General features: G+C 39.7%; 1 protein-coding gene across 1 annotated transcript; it reads right to left on the bottom strand.

The window, feature by feature from the left end:
- Nucleotides 1-7,856: 7,856 nt before the first annotated feature.
- Nucleotides 7,857-9,409, bottom strand: BTG4 (BTG anti-proliferation factor 4; the record flags this gene model as incomplete). Its single annotated transcript, XM_084301505.1, has 4 exons — nt 7,857-8,033; nt 8,192-8,387; nt 8,565-8,702; nt 9,237-9,409. 4 exons carry the CDS (start codon nt 9,407-9,409, stop codon nt 7,857-7,859), a joined length of 684 nt encoding a protein of 227 aa, XP_084157631.1.
- Between the last annotated feature and the right edge of the window lie 8,589 nt (nt 9,410-17,998).

The following is a 17,998-nucleotide window of genomic DNA, read 5'->3' as shown; positions in this document are numbered from 1 at the left end:
CAACTAACCATCCTAGAAAAAGAGCCAGCGTGAAGAGTTTACATTAAAAAGGCATTTTACAGCTAGGACTATATTAGCGTCCTCTCAATTAATGGATATTATTGAAATTTAAGTATAAATCTGGATACTTACCTGGGTGATTGCTTTTTCTGGCAAGAATATAATTCTCACCTAGATAATCTTTATACATCTTCAGAGCTGAATTTCTTTTATCCTTAGCGTTAAGCACGTGTCCAGGGATTCTCTTGAAACATCAGCAGCTCTTTGATAAGCAACAGAATTTCCTCCTTTTTGGACCAAAAAAAAAAAAAAAAAGTTATTGGGAGTAGGTGAACTTCACTTGTGATCAATTGCTTAGTCTTTAGGTTTTCCAGCACCTTCCCTATGAAGCAAACAGCTATTTATTTACCCCTTATCTCGATGAAGCAGTATGTAACACAATCCTGGAATTCAACTAAACACAAAGAAATAAACCAAAAGAAAACAAGGCTAGCTTATGGAACAAGAGGAATGGCTAGGAACATCTGGAATTATTTGCAATTATTAACTAGTGTATACTACTCTCACAGACATCAAGGTGCTGAAGCAGGCAGAACACCTGATGGCATCCAGAATTATTCTTCTGAATCCACAGTTCACGACACCTCCTCTGTACGGTAAAAAGTTTAAATCATTTTGCAATCAATGTTGCATTAATTAGTTAAAAAATAAATCCTACCAATTAGGTGAGATATGCAATAGAAAGTCATTATTTATAGACTCAAAGGCAGATCATCTGTTTTTTCATCAAGAAAAACACACTGGAAACAAACACAACACTGTTAGGAAAAATTGCCAGGAGTATTCTGTAAGAAGCCCAACCAAAATCTGTGGGAATAAGAAGCACTTAGGTTTCGGTCTTGTTTTGATGTTTTTTTTTTGTTTTCTTTTTTTGGTGTGGGAGGGCAGGATTTTGAATTTTTGCTTGTTTTGATGTTGAGAGTACCATCTTCTTGTGTAAAGAAAGACTTCCATATATTATTTGAGGTATATGAAAAAAAAAAAAGAGAGAGAACTAGCCAACTGAATACTATAAAGTGTTTTTGAAAGAGAGATTTTCTCTGAAATGTTGACATGTCTTTGCCCAGACTTCAATATTGTGCTCCAAACAGCAAAACTATTTACCCATCTCACCTTGCTTATATAACTCCTTTTTGGAATGATGGTTTAGAAATAGATTGTTTAAGAAAGCAGCATTTCTGTATTTCTTTACACAGGTGGTAATAAAACTAAGTATCTAGAAACCTCTTTTCTTCTTGGTCTTCTGAAAGATGTCAATGATGAGCTCCAAAGTCATGCAGCAGCAACTGGATTAGTACAAAGCCAAAAGCTGGACAAAAGTAAACCTCATCTCTGCTCGTTCTTACAAGAAATGTCAGAAGGTGAACGTAATGTAATGATTTGGGTTTCATCATTCATTTCGTTGTTTTTATTGTGATAAGATTTTACTGGACAGGCAACTTAGATTTACTGTCCTCTGAAGAAAGTGCTGTAGCAGTGGAAGACAGACCCAGAATCACTCAGACGTTGCTGCTGATGAAATCAGAGGCACACAAGTCATCTCGCTATTTTAGACCTTATCTGAAATTTCAGAAGGAAGAGCAAAGTTTTGGGGGTTGCATGAGAATAAAGCATGGATTGACTCTTGAAAAATCTTCTAATGCATCAGAAGGGCTTAATTTTATAATGAATAATGACAAAGTGTTATAAGGTGAGAAATGCAGCATATTACATGCTTGTGTTGCAATGTTCCCTCTTGGACAAACAAAATGAAAAAAAAAAAAAAACCAACAACTATTTAGTTTAACAAAATGTTATTGTTCTTTGTAGAAACAGCAAATTCTTATCAGGGTGTACAAGATACCTTGATGGATCAAGAAGGAGAACTAATAGTAGTTGATTCTGCAACTCTTTCTACAAGGGAGTTTGTCATATATCAGTACGGCATCTCCATCCTGCAATTTCTCAGACTTCACATTGATGTAAGTTTTTAAGATACTGGTGTTCAGTGATCAGTGCTTTCAAAAGAATACAGGTATCCAAAAAACCTTTCACCAACTATCAAGTAAGATCAAGCAGAGAATAACTAGTGTGAGAGCATCAGGAAGTGCAATCCATTTGTTTTCTCCACAACGGTACAGGACGGTTTTGAAGTCAAGTCTCTGTCCCACAAGATCCATGGTCCATTCTTTTATTTGTCGTGCCATCTTTCTTGAGCACATCACTTAATTCTTGCATTACCTAATTGCTGCATATGCATAATACTAGTACTGCCTAATATTAGGATAAAGCTTTTCGTTTTTAGTAATTTGGAGCAAGGAGTCTCATTTTCCTTTTACTGTTCTTCGCACATTATGGCTGCAGTCAAGGTAGACTCTGCAGGGTCTTTCATAAAAATATCAAATAAATAATAATAAAAATAATGGTGACTACAGTCAGAGCTCCAGGGCAAGAGTACACTTTCATTTATTTAATTAGAGAACTGGCAAGATGAACTGCTGTGATATGCAAGGGTTTTTTAAACAGTCTCCATTTCCTTGTGGTATTTGTTGGCTCTGTGTACTGACTGCAAATCAAAGCTGACATTTAAATGAATTTATAACCCATTAATCCCTCTTACTTTGCAGATCTAATGTGCATACATACTTTTTACAGAAGCAATTTGCCTTCCCTTTGCAGGCTCCAGAAATTAACCTGTGTGTTGCCTCCAGCATACCTCTCTGTAACGCCACAGGCAACGCCTTCAGAAACTGCTACTTTTATCAGGTGTGTCAACTTCACGTCTAACCAGTATGTGTAATATTTTCATATCCATTAAATTAGAGAACTAGGGAGGAAATTGCAGAAACGGTTCATATTTTTAAGTCAGGGTATGTTTGATGCTTTCTAGGAAAATATCTGAAGCATACCATTGACATTATATTGATATCTCTGAATGTAAACTTAATAGAGCACTCCAGGATACAGAGATTTAAGAAATGTTTTGTATGAGGGTCATACTCAAAGCATGCTTTATTAAACAAGCTGTGGTTACCTAGTCTCTCATATTCAAGTTACACCAAATAATGTACAGGTCACCTTCATAGAAGTCAACAGCTGATCAGCATTTTACATGCTATAATTAATTAATACTAAATAGTCAGATTCTATATTTCTAAAATTCCAAGACATTGAGGGAGTTTTCTAAAGCGCTAAAGCGCACAATACAAAAATAAAACTCTAGAAACACCTCATGTGAGAATATGCTAGATTTCACACAAAGGAAAACAGAAAGCCTTATGACAATGCTGCTTTCTTTAGTATATGGATATTCACCAACCAACATTCTCTAGTTTGAGTCTTTTAACTTCTGTAAAATTGAGACCAACCCTTGGAGGAGTTGCATCAGCTGAGCTGACTGCTGCTGTGCTCTTATCTCAACTCTGGATATTTGTTTTTTCTCAGAATTCAGAGAACAAGCTGTTCATTCTAAGGGATTGCCTGGGTTCTGCTGGAAGCTTCCTCCTGCTCCTCGTGCACTGTTTAGCTCATATCACTGCCGCTGACTTCAACCAAGACACCAACCCGATCTTTCTGAGGCTTTTTTATCAGGTACATCAATATGTTCCAAATGTAATTACATCACAGCAGTGTCAGGACAAAAAGCACCATTTTTAAAAGAAGTTTTTTTAACAGTTTTGTACAACTTCTAAAAACAAAAATCAAAGGCGAAAAAATAGATGGTTAAAGGCTGTTATCTGAACTGCCATCGCTGTTGCACAAAGGTTGTTCACAGAATGGTTCACATTCAACATCTAAATAATGCAGCTTCACCTCAGCTGTAAGACAGCAAGACAACAACAACAAAAATCTACCATAAACTGTATTCTCTTTTTCTAGGCACTAAAGACTTGCCTTGGTGAAATGTTCTCTCTTAGACTCCAGCTGTCAACAGTTCTCCAGGGTGAAAAATCCTCTGGGATATCTCAGATGTTACTAAAGGAAGAACCATTCTCCAAGGAAGAAATAACTCTGATCTCACAACTTTTTGAGGTAAAAGCAAAAAGCTTCACAGGGATGGAAGCCTTTGAGAAGGTAATAAAAAAGGTCATGAGTCCTGGTCTGGTTGAAAACTCACCATCCTTATTCTGATTTCATTGCAAAATCGCAACTCAAACCTGCTTATAGGTGTCCGGACAAGTGTGTGACTGTTTGAATCTAAAAGCCACACAAATAATATCAGAGGCTGTTATTTTTATCTGAAAAAAACTTACTGAAAGAGATTTTGGGCCTCATGCCAATCACTAGGACAGTATAAATCATAGCACCATGAAAAAATTTATTTAAAGAGTCTATAAATGGTTTTTAAAATTAACACTGATTTGCTCTCTCCACTTCTGTGCTTATTGTATGACACATTTGAGGAACCACTAAATGGCAAGTTGTTTGTGAAGAGGAAAGAACATTTCCTTCATGCATTAAGCAGCTATGAAAAGGGCAGTTTGGGATGGAGGACACGGTAAGAACGATTTGAGAGGATGTATTATGAACTCTTGTATTAAGATATCAACAATGAAAAATCTGGGGGGTTGTAAACGAAGCAAATCATGACACCTCTTCATTATGACCTCACTCTACACTACAAAACCGATTTCCACAACCTGCTACGTCTACTGACACTGTATAAAGGACAGGCTGAATGTGTTGCCTGATTGTTACAAAGACTAATTGCTTCCCTCTGAGCTATCATCTTTTGAGTAACAGAAGTTAAATTTCTGTGAAATTGATCTTTCTGGCTTGGTCTTGTGAGAAGTCTACAGATAGCACCATCAGTGTCACTTTGTCTGATTTTAAGCATTCCATTTCTTTAGCTCAGCAGAGGAGAGCTGCACTTACTTGACCTCTTCAGAACTTGAGGATAAAGCGGACACATTAACTGAAGAGCTGGTGGATATCATAGAAGGTGAACGCCGCTTTTTGAACAGTAAAGGCAGTGAAGACTTGCTTTTTGACCACCTTGAATTAACAAGTTTGGAAAAAGACCATTTGGTACAACAAATACAGGCATTAGAAGAGAAGATAGCCCTAGGTAAAAAGTTTTAATGATATTCAGAAGACTTCATGAATTGGTTCTAAATTGGTCCTCTGCTTTTGTCTTCAGGCTTTACATCAAAATAAATCTTGTGTTTTCATTTTATGAGACTATGTTTTTCCTCTTCATACCAAAGGCTCATTAAATTGAAAGAGAAAGCAATACAGTAATTTAAGTGACAAGATTTTAGCCTACATTACTACATCCAAGTAGTGAAATGACAAACACTGTTGTAAAAGCTCACCAAACCCCCAGCTTTCAGGAACAGAAGCAAAATTTAGAAACAGTATTTAAGTCTCATTAAGTATATATATTTTAAACTCAAGTATCATTTTGCTACATGTTTTGAAGCTTCTACAGACATCAGCTGACACTGACGCTTCAGACTTTAAGACAAAGAAAGCTATAGACGTAATCAGCCCAAGTAACTCTACTCATACAATCGCACAATGGGAACAGAAAATAAAACATCCACCACCAAAAGCAGCTTGCCCAGTCTGGACAACCTTCACTCTTCCTGATGTCACCATGCATCAACTGCTCTGTAGTACCAACCATAAAGGAATGCAAGCCCTACGCTGTCAAAGACTAGCGCCACTCTTAATCTTAGAGACACAGACTTTCCTCCTCCCAAATTCAAGAGCAAAGCCCTGAAAGGCACGGGGAACTTGACATCCAATAGTAAATGAAGCACCTGCCCACCACAGCCTCTAGTTTAGGTAACAAGTCACATGAGTTCTTTCTCACCCCATCAGTACAACAATTCATGAAAGCACAGAGCAAGAACCTTAAGTTATTTCATGACCCAATCAATAACTTCATACTAATGCGGTTACCTCATTAAACATCAAATATTCAACACTAAGAAGTGGCTAGACTATTAGAACTTTAAAAATTGCACACTCATTCTATTCTGTCAGAATTGAGAAGTCAAATATACACGCTTTCACCCTATATAAAGATGCCTACTTGGACCTCGCTAGGTAAAACACTCTACTGATAACAATAAATGGATCAAATTGTTCAAGTGTAAGCTCTATTATCAGAGCTGTAAGAATTAGTTGGAAACACTGATTCTGACTCACAGTAATGAAGAAGCCTCCCACCTTACATCATCTCATTTATTTAGCTTATGCAACATCACACAGATTACAGCATTCACACAAAGAGCAGACCTCAAAAAGAAGTATTTTAAGAAAGAAATTCTCTATACTTACAGGCAGTGTAGGACTGATTTTTTTGTATGAGTGATCTACTGAATCCTATTGACAAAGTTTATTGCAAGAAGTCTTGTGCAAAAGTACATGTGACTCAGTAGTGTGGGTTTGTTCTTAAGAAATACAGACTAAGTCATGGTGAAGCATGACTGAGAGCACCTCATTGTGGAACAGTATTACAAGAATTGGCCTCCTAATTATCCCCCATCCATATGTACATTATAATAAAAAGGTAACTAAGATACAGTTTGAGCACCTGTGACTTTATACAATAAAACTTAATACAAGTATTATCTTTTACACTATGAGATTTCTTGAAATTTACATGCTATCTTTAATACTTTTTTGTTTGGCTTCACTTACACAGGCAGCCCTCCAGCTCTTGAAGTGGCTCTAGCTTTCTGCTTTCACAGTGTCTCTTTCAGGACTGCTTTTTAGTTGTTTCCATCATTATTTATTAGGTATCAAGAGGTAGAGTAGAGCAAGTAGAAATAGCTGAAGTAGCCATGTATTTACACAAGCTACTGATTTTTGACACACAAGTTTGTTGAGCATTTTCAACAGATTAGCCAGCAAGACAAGCTATTGATATGGCTTCTGTTACCCTCACATCCCTGTTTAATAAGCAGATGGGTGGAATAGGAGACACATTGAGTCAGTATGAAGAGATACTGCAAATCAATACAAAAGCAGGTGTTTAATGTAATTAGTACCAGCACTGAGTAAAAAAAAAAAAAAAAGGGTGTCTCAAGCAGTATCCTAGAACACAGTTTAGGACTCCAGTATCTTTCCTACTGGGAGTGTAGACTCCATGTGTCCAGTGTTGTAGACTAGTTGAAAAAACAGCTCAAGTGATTCAAGTTGTCCCACAGCTACAGGAAAAGCTTCCCAGGGGACACCGTACTGCATACAGGCAAGCTTATGCTAACTTACAGCTGTGGAAAGCTACAATGCCATGTATTCATCCTTCTCCTGTCCACGAAGTTGTGTTCTTCTGACAGGTAAGCTCCAGGCTAAGAAGCAGAAGCCCAGCTGGAGCCACAAGGCAGTCTTTCACAGCTGCATATCGCAAAGCTTCACTCAACCACTTGCGATGTGTAGATGTGCAACTACAGAGTATGCTTCTGCTCTTGCTACTTTTGCCAGGAGGACGCAGATTACCTTTCAAGGCTAGTCACTTTTTTTTAAAATCTTCCTTGACTTGCTTGTGACTTCACTGAAAAGCTTTAACTGCCTTCAGGACACTGATAGCAGATCAGACAGCTTTTAAAAGAACATGATTAGATTTATTGATATATGCATTTCCTTTTTATCTTACAAGTAGAGTCACATTAATTTTCAGTCTTATGTTAACATTAATAAAACATTAAAAAGTTACATAATAAAACCCCAAAGTTCCAGATATACAGAGTAAGAGATAGGGAACAGACAGTAAGTGCTTTCTGTTTTTATGAAGCTTTGTAGTGCCAGCCTTCATCCCATACCATAGCTCAGTGCTTCAACAGCCTCTAACATGTGCAGCCACAGATCTACCGCTTGGTATTGATCCAGTGGTATCTATCAACACGTGGTCCTATGAAAGCAGCTGTTGGCCTGTAGGCTTTGTAACCCCTGTGCTGGGCATAGTATGAGCCATCAGTCATGTATGTCTTCCTATGAAGGTACTGCGACCAGGGCTGCATGGGTGGCTTGCAGTAGTCACTAAACTAAACAACAAGAAATGAGATGAAGTTAAAATGTTTCTGGATAAGAGAGGGGAGACTAGTCTGGCCATCAGCTGTTAGTTTACCATACTCCTCCACAACAGAACCTGCAGGGCAGCTGATAGCTCTGACCAAAAGCTACATACCATGACCATATTTACCTGGTAGATACTGTTAGGGTTACTGACAGTAGGGATAGCTTTTGGTTCCTTGATGAAGCTCTCCTCATCAGAAGAAGTGCCAGACTGATAGTCTAGAGCTGCTCTGTCAACAGCATAGCTGATCTGCTGAGGGAGCTCTGGGTTCTCCTCTCCCTCAAAATGGGCAATTGTGAACGGCCGGTTCTTCTCACCATACCTGGAAGAAACTGTATTTGGATCACACAGTTCTGCACAAGCAGTACAGACATTTGCTACTACTCACCTGACACTAATACAGAAGTATACCTTCAGACAGTTTCTATTGGTAAGTTTGGCAAGGATCAAGTCAGTACAGAACACGCAGCGTGATGTTAGTCACAGGTTCTCAACTCACCTGCAACATACCTCAAATGGATCAACCCATAGCGTCATCTCTTTTGGCAAACCAAGATTGCTGAATTCTACATCACTCTCCACACAAGCTTGCTCCAGCAGCGGATCTCTTGTCTGATGTTTGTTTATCCTTATACACCTAGTTAAGAATACAAGGGCAGGTAGAACATTGAATTCCCGATGCAGCTTTGCAAGTTCTGCTCATACAGAAATACAATCAGGTTCCCTACAGTTTATTTAACGCAGCTTGTTGATGGAAGTTGTCACAACTTGAAGAAGCAAGTTAACATAACTAGCTGACTTGTATGCCTAAACAAGGCCTCTGTTACTTGTTCATTTTAAGACATTATGCAGCAACTCACTTCAATGGTCATTTTTGGAGACTAAGTTGTTACAATTCAGAGTCATTAAGGCCACTTAAGTTCTGTGCTCAAGAAGTCATAGGGGTAGTCAAGACACAGTGCACATTGCCTTTGGTTTTCTACCCTGGCTCTCTAGATAACTCCAGACACATCCCGGGGAACTACTTTAAGAGTTCTCATTTTTTCTTTTTTTTTTTTTTTTTTTTTTTTTTACCAGTTAACAGCTAGCTTTCATTTAGTTACATTTGCTGTATCTTCAATGTTGTGCAAAGACTCCAGTCTGCCTCCTCTTCTGCTAAGAATCCTCTTACCTGAAGGCTTGTCCTCTGGATGGATTGTCCAAGTACCAGTGATTCTTGTACTTCTCAAACAGTATTGTTGTCAACTTAGCTGCAAATTTCTCAATTTTATGCTTACTCAGCTTGTCTTCCCTTTTCACCAGCCTTGTGATGAAGAAGACCGTGGCAGCAATTTCATCTTTCATTTTAAATGAAGTGCACAAAGTGCTTTGGCTGTTGGAGAGCCATCAGTAGAAATGAGACACTACACTAAATAAGTTTGGTAGCGCTAAGGCAGTATCAAATTCCAAGGATAGATATTACAAAACCTACATAAGCCGCATGAGATAAAGCCTAGATAAGCCCAGATGCTAAACAACCAGTCACCTCAGTTCAGGACACTGACACCAGCTTGACATAGTGCCAGAAGACTCCCATACTACTACACTTGTTAAAGTATGAGTGTAGAAAATATTATTCCTTATTACACATCACACACACATTCCAATAATGAACCAGCAGTACTTACTTACAATTACATAGTTCTTTTACTTACAATGAAAATGAAAAATATTACCTTCTCAGACCAAAGCTGTTGAAAATCTAAGATATACCTTATATACAACTCCAAATAGTCACCAAGGAAACAGATTTAATACTACAAGAACCTATGTAGTTGTTAGCTTGTTTTTTTCCTAACAGAAACCCCACAAACACCCAATTTCTCTCCCCCTCTTCTAAACAATACACCTTGCTTAGGGGTTTATATAGAAGAGGAAAAATCAAGGGGCTCTGTGAAATTTAACGATATTCAGGTGTGCACCATTACACTTATCAACATGCTGGTTTCAAAGGTATTGCCAAGCTATTTGGTGTTATCCCAATATCAGCATCATCTTTTAAGGTGTATTTAAATCAGCACTGTGTGCTGTTGTGTCCATGAGCCCATCAGATAAACATCAGTTTAATATTTAAGTTAAATATTCACCATGAGAAAAATAGTACCAGGCTTATTAATAAATTTTTAAAATTGGACTTGACTGCTGCTAGCTGACTTTGCACAGCTATTACTTTCCCTATGAAGCCCTCACATTTGGTACTCTTCATTTTGAAAATTGTATGACTCCGTATTTATCATACATTAATCTTCCTAGTGATCTGTATAAACGTTCATGTTATTAGTAAAATTTCATTTAATTTTTGAGGCGTTCTATAGAGAGTGGAAATGGCTCTGTTAAAGGGTTTTTACAAAGGCAGTTTCTCAAATATGAATGCTTCACTGTTTAAGACTTCAGGCAATAATTAGGGGGGAACATTCAGAGAAAAGCTGATGTGTTCTTTTTTTCCTTTTGCTGTCTCAGGAAGTTGTGCCACCAGTGTCAGATATCAGGAACTGTCAAGACAAAATTACAAATTAAGGTAAAAAGAGCTGAGTATTTAAACCGGCTCTTGATTTGATTGTAGATGTTGCAGCCAAGCAATTCAAGTGCTTACATTTTGGTTTTGTGAATAGATTGTGATACAATACACCGGATAAGCAAAATGAAGCATGAGGACACAACATCGCAGAAGTACACATCTTTGCAGAAGTGTACCACAATCCACACATTTCTGGCTATTTCTGGACTCCCCTTCTCCTCCGCCCACACAGTTACTTCCTTTCTCTTTACAGTTTTGTTCAGTATCACAAAACAGACTTACCAAGCCATTTAGGAGAAATTCTGGCTTTAGAGAATGTGTAATAAAAGGGAAAAAAACAGTGTCTTCCCCTTCCTTTTTTGACATATCAAAATACTTCCTCAAGCAACAGGAACCCTCCAGTAACCACTCAAATGAGAGGAAAATCAAAGGCCGAGATAATGAATCTTCAGGAAAAGCATACAACGGTGCCAGGAGTTGAGATTTAATGTCATACACCAGTGTTTTGACCACAAGACAGTCCCTCGTGTGCTCTGCACTGCGTTCAGTTTCTTGTTACAACAAATAAGGACTTTGTTCCATATGCAAGCCATGAGTTATTCCTTCCCTTACATACGCAGCAGAAGAAGGCAATGGTAACCTGTTTTATGCTTCTGGAGAAAGTTGGGGGACAACAGGAAATCTCTGTTGGGCATTGCTGTAAAGAATTCCCATACAAGGTCTTCTCAGGAGTTGTTCGCCCCTTTCCGTGCAGCCTATGAAGATTTTGACATGCCACGGACTGTCTGCTGCCTGCACACCAAAATTAGCTCCGGGTAACAGGTGAGAATGCTGGAGCAAGCAAACTGGATTTTTACGCCTGAGGCTGGAATGTTATTTTACAGAGTAAACTTGCTTTAAAAATGCCAGGCAATTGATGGGTCTCTCTTTCTGATTCTCATGTAAACCCTGAGGATGCAGCTGGGAACAGCTACCACAGACCTGGATTCTTCAGCTCTGCTGACAAAGTGGTGTCCAGGAAAATATTAAATAAGAGCAAGATCTAACTCCTAAAAATGATGGATAATGCACATAATTTTAGTTCAAGTTCTTCCAAATAACAGTTTAGTCCACTCAAGGCTTCATGCACATTCACAGACCTACAGACTGTGAATCCTCTAGGGATGATGTCTTTCTTGCCAAAGCTTCGTCTGCTTTCTTTGTCTTCATGTCATTTTTTCACATTATCGTATTACAATCTAATAAAAGAAATGACTTTTACCTATAAACCTTGTTTTCCTTTTATTCTTAAACAACCAGGGCTAAAATAACAGTCCCACTGCAGAACAGCAGCAGGCATCCCCTGCCACTGAAGTCCCTAATTTTTTCAGTTTCCATGTGGGATCGGACGCAGTAAGGTCTCAGGAATCATCCCATTGTTGTCTTTCCTTCAGTAAATGCTAAGCTGGTTTGGGTCAGTTGCAGGGTCTGCTGCCTTCCTACTTTCTCCAACTCTAACTTGCCCAGGCAGGCCCTGTGAGTTAGGAAATTCTGTGACAAAAGAAGGGACCAGATTCCACAAAGGACAGTCAAAGAGAAGTCTGAATCCCTACAATGCCTCCTTTTGTTGAGTTAGTTGTTCCCATAGCTAACATATAAAGCACAGGTCAGCTGTAAACAAACTGCTCACCTGAGAAACCCGATGAAGCAGTGCAATCAGTCATGCAATAAGGTGTATTTCTTGGAAGTTAAGAGGCTGAACTACACACCATACCAACTTCTGCATCGGACAGGGAAAAAACAACAACAAAAAAAGGGAAATTTAAGAAAAGATCCTGGCAACCCATCCAGTTGGCTCTAATTATAAAGATTGCCACTGAAATAAGGCAGTGAGAACTTTTTAATTTAGTATTTTTAATATGCAGGAATTCAGAAGTATTTCTGCTAAAGGCAGATACAGCAGAGTACTTCTGGCCTCCCATTTCACTGACAAGAAAAGCTGTCTCTTTACATCAGGTAGATTCACTGAACACAAATCCTTCGTAATTCTGGCACTTGTCACGGACCTGAAGAAAAGGCAGCCTTGGGTACCCTATTTGGATAACAAATAGCTGGGAAACAAAGCGTCAGAAAGAAAATGTGAGCAGTCCATCCCAACGTGAGACCCATTAGCAATTCAGCAAACTGTGCTCCCACTTGTTCCCTGTTGCATCCTGACAGAAATTGTTAGCAACCCAGCAGCTTCTGCAAAGACCACGACGAACAGCCAAGTGTGCTGATCGGCAAGATGCATGAGATAAATGAGCAGACATTTATGCCTTTTGCTAAAGGGTGCTGCTGGTTTTTTTAAACATTATTAGGAAACAAAACAAAACAAAACAAAAAACACTAAAAAACAGTGCATTGCTGTGCCTGGATATCCATGGGTGATATCCAGAGCTCTGTAAAATCAATGGAAATCTGTCCAAAGACTTCAGTGGGATTCAGATCAGGCCCCTAACTCAGCACAAGCATTCTTAGCTAGATTAAATTATGGGTCTCCTGGGTCACCAGGCAAGCCTAGGCATGAACTACAAAGGGAAAAGAGTCAGACACAGTTTCTCTAGTAACTGTGGGCCAAACCAAGAGCGAGCAGTTTCCCTAAACACACTACCAGCAACAGTTACCCCTGAAGATTTTTTTTTCAGATTTCTTGTTTTTCAGGATTGAGTTCGTGGAGCCAACAAAACAACACACAGCTTGTTAGCGGGAATCTTCCTTCTAAAAGCCATTTGGGTTTTGTGTATGCTCGGTGCCAGACGCCTTCTCCAGGTAAGCAGCTGAAGTCCTAACTATTGATGTAAGAGCAGTAAGCGCGAACTGTTTCTGTATGGGAAAACATCCCAGATGACAGCGTTCTTAGAGAAAAAGACTCCACTTTTCTTTTGTCAGGCTAGGTCCTGCCCTGATCTCATTCATAAGCACCACCAGAGCAACGTATGAGCACCAGCAGTGCTGCAGGAGCACAGCAGCAATTCAGCTGGCTCTGTTATGTTGGAGGGCAGATGAAGCCGTGTATCTGGAAGCGTGATGTTTATTCACATCATGCAGTCTCTGTGCAAAGATTTATTTTTGGATGGAACAACACAGTGATTCCGATCAAAGCCACAAACTGCACTTTTAATATGTTGATGGCTCACAATTTTTTTCCTTTTATAAATAGAAGCTTTCTGGGCCTGATGAGAGAGCTTAAGAATATTTATTTAAGAAATGAATCACGTTCTGATTAAGGCTTTCATCTTTACTTAATTGCTTAGTAACTCAGTGGGTATTCTGTAAACACCTAAGTGACAGGTACTTACAGATAATTTTTCTGCATAAACACTTTACCACGAGTACTGTATTTTATTATGCAAAGCACATAGGACATATGACCGCGCTAATTACACTGATTAGGAGGGGCCTAACCCACACAATTTACATGGGCCTGTTAGAGGTAGGCAGTTCTCAAAGGGGGTGAGGTGCACCGAAATTGCTAAAGGACAAGCTCTTTGAAAGCATCTCAGGTCATTCCTCTAAAATCAGATACCCCAAATCTCTAGACACTCCTACCCATGCCGCACGTGTGGATCACATCACCAGCTAAGCATCGTGTCTTGCTAAAGCAGCAGGGAGGACCATGCTGTTTTACTCTTGCATTTCCACCTCCCACGCAACTAAGAGCAATGCAGAACAGTTTTCTCCTCCTCCAGTGTAGAGCAAAGGAGATCCTGCAGTGCGCACAGTCCATATGGGCTTATCTACCTGCCTCCTGCCGCTCCCTGTGTCAGTTGTCACAGGCTGAGGTCATGTTGGTGTAGGTTGTCAGGAAGAAATGAGCAAAGAATTAAGCAGGGAAACATGACCTGAAGTGCAAGGGAGTGAGAAGTCTGCAGTGAGCTGAACTGGTCAAGAGCAAGCATACAGAAATGGCCGGCTAGGCCCCCAGGGAATGGGGAGAGAGGTGGTCTGGACACCCGTGGGTGAAGATGTGCAGCATGTGTCTCCCACTGGAACCCAGTGCCAGGAGCACAAGACATTTGTTTCTAGACCCGTTTGTCTGTCTTTTGGGGCCCTCCTTCCATGGAACCTAGGCTCCTGGTACGGAGCTGTACAGTCTAGGTAGCAGCCTAGACTGCCACACATAACACCAAAACCTGGATCCCCCCGTGGCTGCGGCACAACCTGCAGCCATTCATCCCCAGGAGAAGGGCAGAAACTCTGTGCATGCTCTGTATTGACTCTGCCCATAGAAACCTCTTTTGCAACAAAGCTTTCTATGGCAAGAGCCATCCCGATGGCTCGAAGCAGTGGCCCTTCCTCCCTGCGCCAGCCCCAAGTGACCATGACGACAGAGCGTACACACAGGGCACAGCCGTGGGGCTGACCCACGGCCCAACCTGGGGACACTCCAGCCCAGTAGTGCGAGGGGGAGATGTGGGGCACCCCGGTGCCACCTTCGGGTCCAGCCCCACAGACACATCTGCCTGTGAAAGCCTGCTGGGTGCTCAGTGGATGGAAAAAGGAAGGAAACGAGGAGGGAAGACATCCATTTTTTTCTTATTCCTTTAAATCTTCTTAAGCATTTTATCATAAATTCAATCCTTATCAGGATTTTTACAAGGTAAGCTTCTTAATTATTTTTTCTGCATTTTAGGAATAAGGCAGTTATGAATGAAAGCTAGCCAAAAAAAAAAAAAAAAAATAATTTGAAGGCAAAGTCATTCTTGTAACTTCACAGGCTCTGTCTCACTGCTGAATTAGGAATGGCCTGATACATCTACATAAAATGTTTTTATCAAATTATTAATTGCATACGCATATATTAGGCACAAGGCATAATTACTTATAACTCCTTGTACATACCCAGTTTTGTTCTGTAGAACAGGTTTGCTAACTTCTTTAGCTACCACAGACTAGCACAAACTGTCTGAGCAGCCTGACATCTGACGGCCAGCACAGACGGGGTTCCTGCACCACGGGGGAAAAGGAGGGAGAGCTCTCTGTAGGCCAGGGAAGCAGTGAAAGGCTACCACTCTTACTTCTGCTGTAGTTACATGCAGTTTCTTCTGAAAATCTTGAAATGAAAATTGTACGAAACCTAGAATGCAACAATAAGTTGGACCACTGTGCCATAACCATTGACATCTGACATGCTGTAAATCGTGTAGTTTACTGGTCTTGTTGAACATCTCGTCTCAGCCAAAATTGGCAGCTGTATTTGCACATCCAGCTCTGACCAGAGCTACCACTTAGTCTGCATTCATGCAGCTAGGACTGCATGCCCAGGCTTTTCTCATTTCCTTTTTCCATTGTGGCACACTGTAATCATTTAAAAGGTGATATTTTATTGTTTCTATTCCTGACATGATCTGTGTTATGCATCCACTGCACTTTTTAATTATTTAGAATAATTAATTTATGCTATAAAGACTCAGGATTTAGTGGAGTAACACTAAGGATGGTATGAGCAATGTTTTCCATTATTATCAATTGATTGTCACTATAAGAACATGTCATGTGGTAGACTAAATTAATATAAATTATCAAAGTGCTTTCTTTTTTTTCCAGGTTTGAATGCCATGACACCATCACAAGAGTGGTGCTTGGTTTGCAGGCAGTGTAGTTAGCTGATTGTATCGATTGCTTCACAATCACTAAATTCACTGCCATCAAAACAATGCACAGGATTCCTTGCTACAGCCTCGCTACAGAAAGCTGCGTGCCTTACAATATCTTTATTCCTAGTGCAAAAATATTAATAATGTTTATTTGTTTATGGCTTTATTTCCAGAAATGCTAGCTGTCCAAGAGAAGTGTGTGTTATATGTTGCCAATATCAAGTGAAATCTGAGATTTCCTGAATTGGTGCTAAAATCCTTAGAGCAAGAATACTGTCTGTTGTGTTTAAATCGTTTAGCCACATTAAGACTTTTAGTATACTTAATAGTTTATGCACCAGGAATGGGCTAAGAATTTGTTCTGTTCTGCCATTTAGTTTATCAGTCATGTATAAGGAAAGTAATTCTCATTTAGCTTTCATGTCTTATTTAACAAGCTAGTAAGTTAAGGAGTTTCTAATCAATGATTAAATATTAAACTCCCTGAATACTATAAATGCTTTTTACTATGATCACTTTGCTTAATGTCCAATAGTTTTAATAATGGGAAAAATACAGCCTTCATAGTGTTAGAATCTGTTATAATAGGTTTTGTGCGTTTTGTTTGTTTGTTTTTTAACAAAAAAATCAGTCTTCATAAAAGTTGGAATTGGAAGGGAACTGTCTCTTAGATCAGCCTAGTTACTAGGCAGTGTAGTTAGCTGATTGCCAAAAGTAACAATCACTAACCACACAGCCAGGTAAAAAGGCTTGGAAGATATCTCAGTGGAAATTAGACGCACAGGAATTTTGACTGCAGAAGGCAGGCAGACTGACCTCTTTGAAGAAGCATCTAAGAAGCATTGGTCTAACAGACATGCAGGGCAGTGGAATAAAACAAATGCGATGTTCTGGACTGCCTGTCACACATGGAAGAGACCTCAGTGCATTTATCAAGGCAGTGTTGCACAACTGTTTATATGCACCTGAATGTGTGTTACATTTCATTCACAATTGTTTTGCCTACAGGACACTCAAAAAACATGAGAGCAAATTGGAAGTTTTATTCTTTTTAAAATGTGTAGACATCAGCTCCAGTTCTGATTGTGCTCATCTCAGCCTTACACTTGCCTAATGCCACTGTGGCCAAAATTCACTTCCATTTACTCTTGCTGAATAAATAAAATTCAGCTTTGCGATTTTTTAATGAAAACAAATGTTGTTTTAGTCAGTGGATCGCTCTATGCTAGACACTCTACAAGTACAGACTGAAAAGAGTTCCATGGATGGGACTTGTAAATTCACTGGCTTCCAGTTCCACGTTCCCCTTTTACATAAGAGCTTTAATAACATCAGCCACGGAAATACAGAAGGAAGTTGTGACTTCACCTGATGTTTGCAAATAAAGTTTTTAAACCAGAAATTCACTAGTCTGGAATAAGCATCCTGGGAAAAAGTACTTTAGTGGAATGTTTCGAGACCACCAGGTTTGAGGGCAACTGGCTACCTGAAGCTGATGAACTAGAGGGAGGGTGGTGACAGGCATTCCCTGTCCCACAGAAGCCTGTGTCTAGGTGTAAGTGAAAGATGGCTTGAAGACACTTGAAATGAGATGTGCAAAGCTGCCAGCCTTCTGGTGTCTCATGCTTACTGTGACAGGCAGTGTCACACAGCTGGACCCAGGCTCCCTGGGCACATCTGTGGTGCTGTGTTCCCCTGAGATGGCTGCAGTGTCCCCTCCTGCCACCCAAATGCCCGTGAAAAGGGAAGGTCCCCAGC

The sequence above is a fragment of the Netta rufina genome, assembly GCF_964035555.1.
Source record: "Netta rufina genome assembly, chromosome: 25".
In the NCBI taxonomy this organism is placed as follows: domain Eukaryota; kingdom Metazoa; phylum Chordata; class Aves; order Anseriformes; family Anatidae; genus Netta; species Netta rufina.
The sequence above is the reverse complement of the archived record's forward strand: the minus strand, read 5'-3'. Positions and strand labels throughout refer to the sequence as shown.